The sequence below is a fragment of the Diceros bicornis genome, chromosome 10 (assembly GCF_020826845.1).
Source record: "Diceros bicornis minor isolate mBicDic1 chromosome 10, mDicBic1.mat.cur, whole genome shotgun sequence".
Lineage (NCBI taxonomy): Eukaryota > Metazoa > Chordata > Mammalia > Perissodactyla > Rhinocerotidae > Diceros > Diceros bicornis.
In genome coordinates this window covers 53,043,233-53,056,071 of record NC_080749.1, presented here as the reverse complement: position 1 = coordinate 53,056,071, position 12,839 = coordinate 53,043,233, and the positions used below count along the sequence as shown (strand labels likewise).

General features: G+C 36.7%; 1 protein-coding gene across 5 annotated transcripts in view; it reads right to left on the bottom strand.

Moving 5' to 3' along the window:
• Positions 1-12,427: 12,427 nt before the first annotated feature.
• DYNC1I2 (dynein cytoplasmic 1 intermediate chain 2) overlaps positions 12,428-12,839 on the bottom strand; it is a 52,128-nt gene continuing 51,716 nt past the window's right edge. For 3 of the 5 annotated variants that reach the window (XM_058549240.1, XM_058549239.1, XM_058549243.1), the window contains one exon: positions 12,428-12,650. In XM_058549240.1, coding sequence (XP_058405223.1) covers positions 12,537-12,650 — 114 coding nt within the window. In that variant the 3' untranslated portion in view covers positions 12,428-12,536. The remainder of the gene's footprint in view (positions 12,651-12,839) is intronic. The other 2 variants (XM_058549242.1, XM_058549244.1) reach the window with 1 other exon arrangement.

Here is a 12,839-nt window from a genome sequence, read left to right as displayed (position 1 = left end):
GCGCTCAGAGTGCGGCTGCAAGAGCAAGTCCAGTAAACATTATCACAAAAATAGACCAGGATAGGTGAGCAAAGGAGAAACACAAACTTGAGCTATAGCACCACATTCTGGAAAACAAAAGAGGGCCTTCCAGTAGCCAGTCTGATGATTGGTAAGAACCAAAGACAAAAAAGCTTAAGAATTCTGCCACAAGAGGGAGCAAGAAGAGTGCAGCAGGTATACATATACAAAGGCAGAGAAAACCCCAGATAACAGCACCAACCAACAGCATACCCCGTCTGAGGGCAACTAGTAAAGATTTAAGGAGATGTCAGCTACTTCAAATGTGAAAGCAGCAACACTTTCTACAAGGAATGTGAAAGTCAAGGAAATATATCACTAAAAAATAATTTGCCAATAACTGAGCTCAAAGGTATGGAATTTTGCAATCTAGCTGATAATCAAAATAGCTGTTTTGAAGACATTCAATGAGCTACAAGAAAACTCACAAAGAATTCAATAAATCAGGACAAAAAATACATGTACAAAATGAGATATTTACCCAAGGGATAGAAATCATAAAAAGAACCAAACAGAAATTCTGGAGCTGAAGAATTCAATGAATGAAATGGAAAATGCAACAGAGAGCTTCTGCAGCAGAATAAAGCAAATGGAAGACAGAATAAGTGAAGTAGAGGACAGGAATTTTGAAACAACACAGCAGAAAAAAGAAAAATGAATGAAAAAGAGTGAAGAAAGCCTACGTGATCTATGGGATTCCACCGAAAGAACAAATATTAGAATAATCATGGTTCCAGAAGGAAAAAAGAGGGAGAAGGGGGCAGAAAATTTATTTCAGAAATAATAGTTGAGAACTTCCCAAACGTGGGGAGAGATTTGGACATCCAAGTTCGTGAAGCTAACAGGTCACCCTATGATCTCAATGCAGAAAGACCTTCTCTAAGACACATTATAATCAAACTGTTAAAAATCACAGATAAAGAGAGAATCATAAAAGCAGCTAGGGAAAAAAAGATTGTAACCTACAAAGGAACCCTCATTAAGCCAACAGCAGATTTCTCAGCAGAAACCCTATAGTTCAGGAGAGAGTGGAATGACATATTCAGTATTGAAAGAAAAAAACTGCCAGCCAAGAATACTTTATCCAGCAAAGTTATCTTTCAGATATGAAGGAGAAATAAATACTTTCCTAAACAAAAGCTGAGGGAGTTCATCACCACTAGACCTGCCTTGCAAGAAGCGCTGAAAGTTCTTCAAGCTGAAGTGAAAAGATGCTAATCAGTGACATGAAAACATAAGCAAGTATATAATACACTGGTAAAGGTAAATATACAGTCAGAAAACTCTAATTCTGTAATAGGATGGTTTGTTAATCACTTAACTATAGTATAAAGGTTAAAGGAGAAGATATTAAAAATAATTACAGCTACTATAATTTGTTAATGAAGACACAATATAAAAAGAGGTAAACAATGACATCAAAAATATAAAAGGGGGAAGCAAATGGATGAAGCTTTTGTTGATGATTGGAGTTAGGCTGCTATCAGCTTAAAATGGACTGATTTATCTATGAGATGTTTTATGTAAGCCTCATGGTAACTACAAAGCAAAAACCTAGAGTAGATTCACAAAAGATAAAGAAAAGAGAAACAGAATATACCACCATGGAAAATCACCAATTTACATAAGTAGGCAGAAAAAGAGGGAAAGAGAAACAATGGAAATGCAAAACAACCAGAAAGCAATTAATAAGATGGTATTAGTAAGTCCTTACATATCAATAATAACTCTAAACATAAATAGATTGAATTCACCAAATCAAAAGGCACAGAGTAGCTGCATGTATAAAAACAAACAAAAAGAGCCAATTATATGCTGCCTACAAAATACTCACTTCAGCTTAAGGGACATACATGCTCAAAGTTCTACAGGATATAAAATCAACACATAGAATCAGTTGCGTTTCTACACACTAACAACGAAACATCTGAGAAAGAAAGAAAACGATCTCATTTATGATAGCATCAAAAACAATAAAATACTTAGGAATAAATTTAACCGAGGAAGTGAAAAAGATCTGTACAATGAAAACTACAAGACCTCGATGAAAGAAATTTAAGAAGTCACAAACAAATGGAAAGATATCCCATGTTTGTGGATCAGAAGAATTAATATTGTTAAAATGTCCATACTACCCAAAGCCATCTATAGATTCAACACAATCCCTATTAAAATTCCCATGGCATTTTCCACAGAAATAGAAAAAACAATCCTAAAATTCATATGGGACCACAAAAGACCCCGAATAGCTAAAGCGATCCTGAGAAAGAAAAATGCCAGAGGCATCACCCTTCCTGATTTCAAAGTATACTACAAAGCTATAGTAATTAAAACAGTATGGTACTGCCATAAAAACAGACACACAGACCAATGGAACAGAATAAAGAGCTCAGAAATAAACCCCTGCAGATAAAGTCAACTAATATTTGACAAGGGAGCCAACAACACTCAATGTGGAAAGAATAATCTCTTCAACAAATGGTGTTGGGAAAACTGGACAACCACATGCAGAAAAATGAAAAGTGGACCCCAACTTAGACTATTCACAAAAATTAACTTGAAATGGATTAAAAACTTAAACATAAGACCTGATACAGCATAACTCCTAGAAGAAAATATAGGGGAAAAGCTCCTTGATACTGATCTGTGCAATGATATTTTGGATATGACAGCAAAAGCACAAGCAACAAAAGCAACAATCAACAAGTGGGACTACATGGAACTAAATAGCCTCTGCAGAACAAAAGAAACAATCGAAAAACTGAAAAGGCAACCTATGGAATGGGAGACAATATTGGCAAACCATATGTCAGATAAGGGGTTAAAATCCAAAATGTATAAAGAACTCCTACAACTCAATAACAAAAATCCAAATAATCCAATAAAAATAATCCAATAAAAAATGGGCTAGGAACTAAATAGACATTTAGGAACTAAATAGACATTTTTCCAAAAACATCGGGATGGCGAACAGGTACATGAAAAAGTGCTCAACATCACTAATCATCAGGGAAATGCAAATCAAACCCACAAAGAGATGCCACCTCATACCTGTTTGAATGGCTATCAAGAAGACAAGACGTAAGTGTTGGTGAGGATGCGAGAATAAGGAAACTCTTGTACAGTGTTGGTGGGAATGTAAATTGGTGCAGCCATTATGGGAAACAGTACGGAGGTTCCTCAAAAAATTAAAAGTAGAACTATCATGATCCAGCAATTCCACTTTTGGCTATATACCCAAAGGAAATGAAAACAGGATATGGAAAATATATATGCACTCCTACGTTTATTGCAGCATTATTCACAATAGCCAAGATATGGAAGTGTCCATCAACAGAAGAATGGATAAAGAAGTTGTGGTATATATACACAATGGAAAATTATTATAATGCTACACCTCTATCATGCTACATGCTACTTATATATTGCAATATATAAATGTATCAAATTAATGTTGTACACCTTAAACTTACACAATAGTATACATTAATTATACCTCAATAAAAACAAATTAAAAAAAAAACTACTCAGTTGACTTTAGGAGAAAAGGCCCAACACTATCCTTAGCTGCCTCATTTCAGAGGGCCTCTTAAATCAAGAATTTTATGCCCCGGTCCTCCTGTAGCTGTGCCCTTCTCTAAGGGGCACAGAATCTGCAGGGCCAACAGGAAATGCCCACCTGGAGCCCATTTCGTTCCATTCCAGATCATGTTCAAGTTACCCGGGACTCAAATTTCCTGCCTAAACAGCTCAGCTTTCAGGGCCTGCATGAGCCTCTTCAACCAGGTCCATCTTCCCCAAAATACACCCCAAAATCTAAGGGGTGGCCAAGAGATGGCTATTTGCAGGGGAACAGAACTTAGGCACCTAGGCCGAAGAATCCACAAGTGTTCCTTTGAGGCCTGTCATAGAACAGATGGAGCTGCTAGAAGAGGAGAGGAGTGGGGCTGGGGGCTGGTTCTCCCCTGGCTGCCACCTTCTGACATGGAATTCTGAGACGTCTGAAAATTCTAAAATCCAAGCTGTACTTGCATGTTGTAAACATAATTTAATAGCTTGTTAGCTTGATTTTATAACATTGAAATATTTTGACCTATTGCTTCAGGGCCTGCAAATGTTAGGGGAGGGCCTAGGAAGGAAAAAGGTAGTGATTTCTAAGTGGGTTTCAGGCAGAGTCCTTGCTAATAGAGATGCCACAAGGGAGTCCTGCTCAGTTGTAGGTAAGTATGGCTACTGCCATCTTCTTCAGCCAGTGGAAACTTACATTCCCGTATCTAACCTGTTTCTTCCAGCAGTTTGAGTCAACCAGAAGAATAATGGAAAGTTCTATAATCACTGTGTAGGTTCCTAGAAGCCAGAAGATTAATCCTAATTCCTCTGCTTCTTAGAGTTGCTTTATGGTGGTTTAAGCATGTGGCACTGTATGTAGGCTTATCCAAACAAAAAACTGACCTGTTGGTTGACTAAAATCATAGAGGCAGTGTAGTATAGTGCTTAAGAACACAGCTCTAAAATTAGACTGCCTGGGTTTAGTTCCTAGATTGTGAGTCACTTAATGTCCCCAAGCCCAGTGATATGCTGGATCTGGTTTGCACTAGTTCAGTAAGAACCCATTATATGTGTATCTTCCCAACTCCACGTTCAGTGACATCACATTGGTAGTTTGCCGTTGGCCGTGGTGGGAACACTTACGCCATGGAAATTGCCTACAAATCAGGCCCACAGAAATTGGTTCAAATTTGTTTTTGTAAATTAGTAATCAGAATAGTTCCCACATTATAGGGGAGCTAGGATAGATGAGACTATGTGTATGCATATACAGTCATGTGTCGCTTAACAATGGAGATACATTCTGAGAAATGTGTCGTTAGGCAATTTCGTCATTGTGCGAACATCAGAGTGTACTTACACAAACCTAGATGGTATAGCCTACTGTACACAAGCAGGCGATGTGGTACTAATCTTACTGAATCAGTATTGTATATGTGGTCCATTGTTGACCAAAACATCATTATGCAGCACATGACTGTATATATAACAATTTAGCAAACGCTCAATAAATGCTACCAGTTATTAATACTACATGGTCAGAATGTACAAAGGATAGTTCTTTATAAGGCAGAGGAAACAATAAACTTTGAAAACAAGAGACACACATTAAGTCTAAGTGTCGGTGCAAGATCTTTGGGTAGATCTTCCCAATTCTATTTCTTTGAAACTTATTTTATACTGGGTTTTCTGGTCTATCCCAGTAGAGGAAGCAAAAAAAAAGCTAAGATAAGATTAGAAGGGAATCCTAACTGGTCAAGCCAGAAAGCCTTGTGTGGTAAAAGCAGAAGTGTCAGCAGAGATCTCTGAATTTGTAAGAGCTTGTTTTTAACCTCTAACAGTGAAGAGAGAGAGCCGATAAACTTGTAGGAGCTACTGAAGAGCAGTTTTTCAACCTGTTGAAGGTTATTTACTCATCACCTCCCATAAAAGCAATGCCTCATATTTGTATAGTGCTTCATTTTCACATATATTCTGGCTTAATTCAATAATAGCCTTGTGAAGTCGTAGATGAGGAAATAAGCTTACAGCAGTGAAGCCATATTTTCTCAAAGGTATGGTTATCTGAGTTGTAACACAACTTGACTCTAAGTCCAAGACACTTTGAACTAGAAATACAAATCTCAGGACCACCATGTTTTCAAGGGGTTTATCTACCAACAAAACATTAGGATTTTTGTAGTCAATTGTTTTCTCTCAGTTGATATCAACTAAAGTGCGACATCTTCATATTGAATTAGCCTTTTAGGGCTTTTGATCTATGTGGATGTATTATTCGAGTTATTCTCTTATAACACTGATATTACTGCAGCATTCATTTTACAAGAGAGGATGAAGGTCTAGAGATGAAGGACTCAGCTAAGATGAAGAGCAGGAAAACCCAGGGGCAGTCTTCTATGAATCACACTGTACTCCTTATCTGATTTGCAACACAAAATACACAAGTCCTTTTCTCAATTGATACAAATTCTACTCAAGTAGCTACTGAGTTTCAGGAGGGCTTAGGCCATTTCTTTTGCCTTTGGAAGATGAAGCTTCCTCCAAATCCATCTAATGACCCTCAAAGTACTGACAAATTCATGATTGTATCAAAAATTATTGGAAATGAGGCCCATTTGGAAGGGCTTAGTCATTTTACCAAGTTTCTTGCTCAATTGGTATTCATTAACAAGTCAGGTTTTTTTTTTTTTTCCAAAGATTTTATTTACTTATTTTTCCCCCAAAGCCCCAGTAGATAGTTGCATGTCATAGCTGCACATCCTTCTAGTTGCTGTATGTGGGACGTGGCCTCAGCATAGCTGGAGAAGCGGTGCGTCTGTGCGCACCGGGGATCCGAACCCCGGCCGCCAGCAGCGGAGCGCACGCACTTAACCGCTAAGCCACGGGGCCGGCCCAACAAGTCAGGTTTTGACTTACTTCCAGAAATCAAATTTTGGATACAATGAATCAGCAGAGATCTGGCAATCCAGATGTGAGTTAGATAAAAGCTATTCCTGCATAACTAATCTCAGAGCTTCCTCTAAGCCTGACAGCCACACACAGGCCACACATAGGCCCCCAAGGACCGAAGCTCCTCCTTCTAGTGATCATCTTCCTACGATGAGCACATATTATTTCCAAGGGGACTGAGCCTAGGGAAGAAGGAACAGTACTACGTAAGTTGTAACACTTAAATAACTGTTGTTCCTCATATTTTTGTGAAAGTGACTGATTCCAGTTTTGCTACTAAGTAGCTGGGTAGTCTTGAACCAAGTTTGTTTTCTCATTGATTTGAAGGAGGGGTTCCACCTCCTCTTTCCTAAGACTGCAGATATCACAATCCATGTTCTATATGTAGCTAACATAAGAGCAACAGCTGAGTTTAGGCTGGAAATTCAGAGTGGGTCATTTTTTTCCACTAGCATAATTTGTAATTTTACCATAGAAAGTAATAAGAGAAAACATTCCTAGGAAAGTATCATTGATTAAGGGCAATTAGTATTTTTCCCTCAGTGCACTGCTACTCCTAAACATTTGAGGGTTCAAATTGTGATGTGATATCTTAGATTTAAAAAAAAATTTTCTTCAACACCAAGCCACTTAATTCTTAGAATATGAGCTCTTGTTACAGTGCCCAGATGGTTACACAAAATGGTCTCTCCATTCTTGTTTTAAAAAAAATCAAAAAGAAATAAAGAAGGGAACTCTCATACACTGCTGGTGGGAGTGCAAACTGGTGCAGCCACTATGGAAAACAGTATGGAGATTCCTCAAAAAATCAAGGATAGAACTACCATATGATCCAGCCATCCCACTGCTGGGTATTTATCCAAAGAACTTGAGAACACCAATTTGTAAAGGTACATGCACCCATGTGTTCATTGCAGCGTTATTCACAATAGCCAAGACTTGGAAGCAACCTAAGTGCCCACCAAGGGACGAATGGATAAAGAAGATGTGGTATATATACACAATGGAATACTACTCAGCCATAAGAAACGATGAAATCCAGCCATTTGTGACATCATGGATGGACATTGAGGGTATAATGCAAAGTGAAATAAGTCAGAGGGAGAAGGTCAAATACCACATGATTTCCTTCATTAAGTAGTAGATAATAACAACAATAAACAAACACATAGAGACAGAGATTGGATTGGTGATTACCAGAGGGGAAGGGGGAAGGGAGGAGGGTGAAAGGGATAATTCGGTACATGTGTGTGGTGATGGGTTGTAATTAGTATTTTGGTGGTGAACATGATGTAATCTATGCAGAAATAGAAGTACAATGATGTACACCTGAAATTTTTACAATGTTATAAACCAATGTTACTGCAATAAACAAAAAATTAAAAAAAAAAAAAAAAGAAAAGCTCTTATTTGTGTGGTACTTTATAATTTTAAAAGTCTTCACATATACAATATCTCATGTAATCATCACAGAAAGCAAATATTTTCCTCACTTAACAGATGAGAATACTAATCCTTGTCCTAGGTGACATTACTGGTAATGAAAGTATCAAGAATAGAACCTGGGTCTTTTGAGCCCAGTGTTCTTTTTCTTGTATACCAGGCCACCCTTAAGTATAAGAGATTTTGTTCCAAAGCATTTCCATTGCTTTGTTCAGGAAAAAAAGTTTAAAAAAAAATTCTAGTACAAAAATTCACAAAAGATAAAATTACTTGCCATCAAAGCCTTAGCGGTGGTATACCTGATTTCCAGAGTCACAGAGTCAGGTCTCTGCATGCTCAGCACCACATAGGTGTGTTCTACACCCTACACAATCACTGCCCCACAGCTTTCTGACCAAATCAAGTACATTAAAAGAGAGGCAGGATAATACATTACCAGAGACCTGAATAAATGACCTCACAAAGTGAAACAGACCTTTCTGAAAGCTTACCTGAATGCAAGCTGTTCCATACTCTGACTGGGAACTGGTAATGGAATATTAAGAAGCAAAAACTGAGATTCCTGCTATGAAACTAACAACACAAAATACTGTAATTTTAGAAAAGTTTGTAAAAGATTTCTGATTGGCTGTGTTGAAACTATCAGTGGCTAGAAGCTACATAGTGAAAACTTAAATACCTGAAATCTATTTGAACTTTAAGAAGTTGGGAAATTGTGAACATGGCAGGCAGAAAGAGAATCTGTACATCTAAAGTCCAACAAAAGGTCTGAGAGCATCAACCTATTGTGAAAAGCATTACAATGCAATGACTATTCAAAGTCTTCCAGTTGGAATTCTGGTTAGGATTGTAGGATCTTTTTCTAAAATCTGTTTCTTATATATGAAAAGGATTTTAAAAATATAGTACACTAAGTACAAGCACATTATTACCTTTTGGGGGCAGTAAGACTGAATAAATTGGTTAAAAGAATGTTCTTACTTGTAATCCTCTACTTCAAAAGAAATATTGAACATGGGTGTTCTTTTCTTCTTGCCTTTGGGGCAACTTTCCAATTCTTTGGTAGCACTAGAAGCCCCCAGAATCTGTAAACCAGATCTCTAAGTAAATAATTTCCCAGCACTTTTTAGTGAGTCAAAAAAAAAAAAAAGTCTCAGGCATTTCTCCCAAACATGTGAGGTCCCTAGTTGCCTAGCAATAAGCAAGACAGTAGCAGGAAAGCAATAACTCCATTCTTGCCTCAATGTAGCTTGAAAAAAAAAATCTCAGTGGGAATCCCATCACTAAATCATCAAACAAGGCAAAACTGATGGCTTTTTACCCTAGACTTATGCCCAAGATTCAGGCATGACACCACCACCTTGGATGCTATGTCATGTTTGAAACAACTTGGTTCTCCCAGCCATTGAACAGCTAGAGCTCTAACTGGAGCTCCATTTGCTCTGATATAAACCTAACTGTATAGCTTTTTCCATTTAGAATATATCACAATGCCAATGCTGAAATACTGGGGCTGTGAAAAAGACATTTAAAAGTGTGTTGCCCAATAGAATGGAAAGATGAAAAATCATATGCTTCACACCAGATTTTCTTTCATTCATTCATTCATTCATTCATTCAAGCTCTTCCTTTCCAGATGGTTCAAGTGGTAGAGGTTACAGTCTATTAGTACTAGTACAGATCATAACGAATCAACATTTTTACAATATTGAAAGACCAGGATCATCCCTACCACTACTTTCCTTTAGTTCCTTTTCATAAATTTTAAGTCACCCATTGCTTCAAGATGCAGTATCTCAGCAATATTACAACAATAATTGATTATTTTTTAGAGAATCTGTAAACTTTGTAGGGAACTGGATCTGTAAACAGGAAGATAGTTTCTACCAATGAGTTTCTGGTTTTTGGGTTTAAATGATAACAAAAAATGATTATTTCTGAGATTTATTGCAAGTTTATTATTATCTGCAAAACTGAGTATTCCTCAACACAAACGAGGGTAACCAATAATCTTTAACTTCTCACTGAAAAAGAGAACAACCAAACAATAAACACAAATAAGAAATTAGCCAGAAAGCTATGGCTTGTTTTCTACTCAGAAAAAAAGCATAACTAGTAACAAATAAAGTACAATTTCCATAACTGGATGTTTTTCAAAATTATAAGGTTTTCATTTTTATTTATTTATTTTTTGTGAGGACTAGCCCTGAGCTAACATCTGATGCCAATCCTCCCCTTTTTTCTTGAGGAAGATTGGCCCTGAGCTAACATCCATGGCCATCTTCCTCTACTTTATATGGGACGCCGCCACAGCATGGCTTAACAAGCGGTGCGTCGGTGCGCACCCGGGATCCAAACCTGCAAACTCCAGGCCGCCGCAGCGGAGTGCGCACACTTAACTGCTTGTGCCACTGCGTCGGCCCCAGGTTTTCATTTTTAAAAGTGTAAAGAGCTGTGCTACACTTTTCTAGTCAGCCTAATCTGTTAGATTTTACACAATACTGACAGTCTCAGTACTTTCTCTTTTGCTATTATATAGTCAACCTTAAAAGGCAATTCCTCACATTAAATTTATTTGTTCCTAAAAACGGAGACTACAGTTAAATGGGCAAAGAACCACACTGCATTTTTTGGGGAGAAGAGGGAGAAGTTATTCCCCAAAAGCAAAAACTCTTCGGTGGTAAGTATTTTGCAAATACTTAGCAATTTTATTCTTTCACCATCAACTGAACACATCAACTCGAGTCCAATGAGCATCTGATTTGCCACATCTCTGGATTTCCAACCTTAGTCATAATTATATTTCCCTTTTTCTATTCATTTTTACAAACTGAGGGCAAAAATAACTATTACAGTGATTACAAGAATTGTTCTGTACAAAGACAGTGTGACTCTGCTGAATTGAACTTTTGACTCACAGACATTGCTATCACGAAATAACTTGAGATATTTGCCTCCTGATATAAAAAACTTATCTTTGGAATATAATAGGCAATTATCAGGTATTAATTTATGAAAACTGAATATATAAAAATGGAGAATTGCCTTAAGTAATTACAATTAATAATTTGAGAGCTGGAAGGAAATTTAGAAATCATCTAATCCAACTTACTTCCTAACTAAAAAGAATGAGGCACAGATGGAAAGACTTCGCTAAAATCACACTTCTCATGAGTGGCAGAGCTAGAGCTAGAGTTTGGGTCTAATATTCTTGGTCAATTATTCCTTACACTATACAATACTCATAGTTAAGAAGTTTTATTATTTGGAAATTTATCTCCCCAGAGATCTTTGTTAGAATTATTTTAAAAAATTAAACCAAACAAAACTGTTCAAATTCTGCTTTCTGTTCTTCTTTCCTAATTCACGTTCTGTTGAATAAACGACAGTTAAACTTTAGGACAAAAGGTCAAGATCAAGGAAATAGACAATTTAAAGTAGATAAAATGAAGATCTGATCATAATCCTTTCCTCTAATCCAGAAAAAGGCTGATTTCAACACTAATTCTTAGATATTTGTCCCTTACCTTTCAGACTTGTAGACAAGGTTGTGGTAAGAGATCTGAAGATGTGGAGCTGATTCAATGACAAAATTCATTTGAGCACTTTTCTTTCATGGCTACTGCAACCATGAAATCAATTTCTCTCAAAGGAGGTTTTAGTCTCAGAGAGCTCACATACATAGTAATCTCAATCAGTGAAAATAAAAGGCAGCTTTCTATTTATTCTTTACACTAAATGTATCTTAGATGGAAAGAAAATAAGAGAGTAAAGCAATAGTTACCCTAGGAGAAATTTTTTTCACTCACAGATTATCTAAACATCAGTTCATAATGCATTGGGAGATCTACAGTATATTGTATGGTATATTTAAGGCACAAAGCTTTACAAGATTCGAGGTGGCTGATTTCAACAGGAGCTTAAAGAAAGATATGAACAAAAAGATACTTTATAAAAGAGACAGAAAAATTAAAACTGCAAAGAGTAAATCAAAATGAAAATTTGAAAAGTTAAAGCATATTTGTTTTTATTTATAGATAGCTATCACATGAATTACAAAGAAGAAAAAGGATATTAGAATGGAACTTGGATAGAGGTATGCATGCCACGGCTAAGAATAAACAATGTTCCTACCTAGTATGGTTAGTGAGAACATTAAATATAACAGGGATTTGTGATTATTTAAAAATATGCAGAACTTATTTAATCTGTGCTTTAGAAATAACTGTATAGAGTGCTGTTAGTTGGAAAGAATTCAAAAGAATAACTATTACCAAATATACACCTGTGTATAAGAATTCAGAAAAGGCTGCATTCTGTAAAGTCAATCTGCTGTATTAAAAATTACACAAATCCAAAACAGGATGCATGTTATATAAAATGGGACAGTGTAAGATTGGCTTGCTGCATTAAATCCACAGTTTAATCCACAAAATTTCCTTTTAACTATCATTTAGACAGAAGCATGCAAATAGTCTTAGAATCTACTTAGCGTCTTCCCCAAATCCACTAAGGCTACATATCCCCTCCAGAAGCTAAGCAGGTATTCGGGTGGCTGCTTCCTCCTCTGCATCAGCTCTGTTTGCATTAATTTCTGCGAGTGTTCTGCCGAACCGTGCCCATTCATCATTTCGGGGGACAGCAATCTGCTGTTAAAAGAAAGACAATTGTTTTATGTACACTGAAATAAAAGATCATCTTACCTACTATTATTTAGTTTGTTTTCATATAATTTTTCCATTAAAAAGTAATAATTGACCTGAGTGGCCTTTCCATAATTACAGGGACTATAACAATGATCTACAACATGTTGAAACAAAAGATAGTGTTTGTGAAGC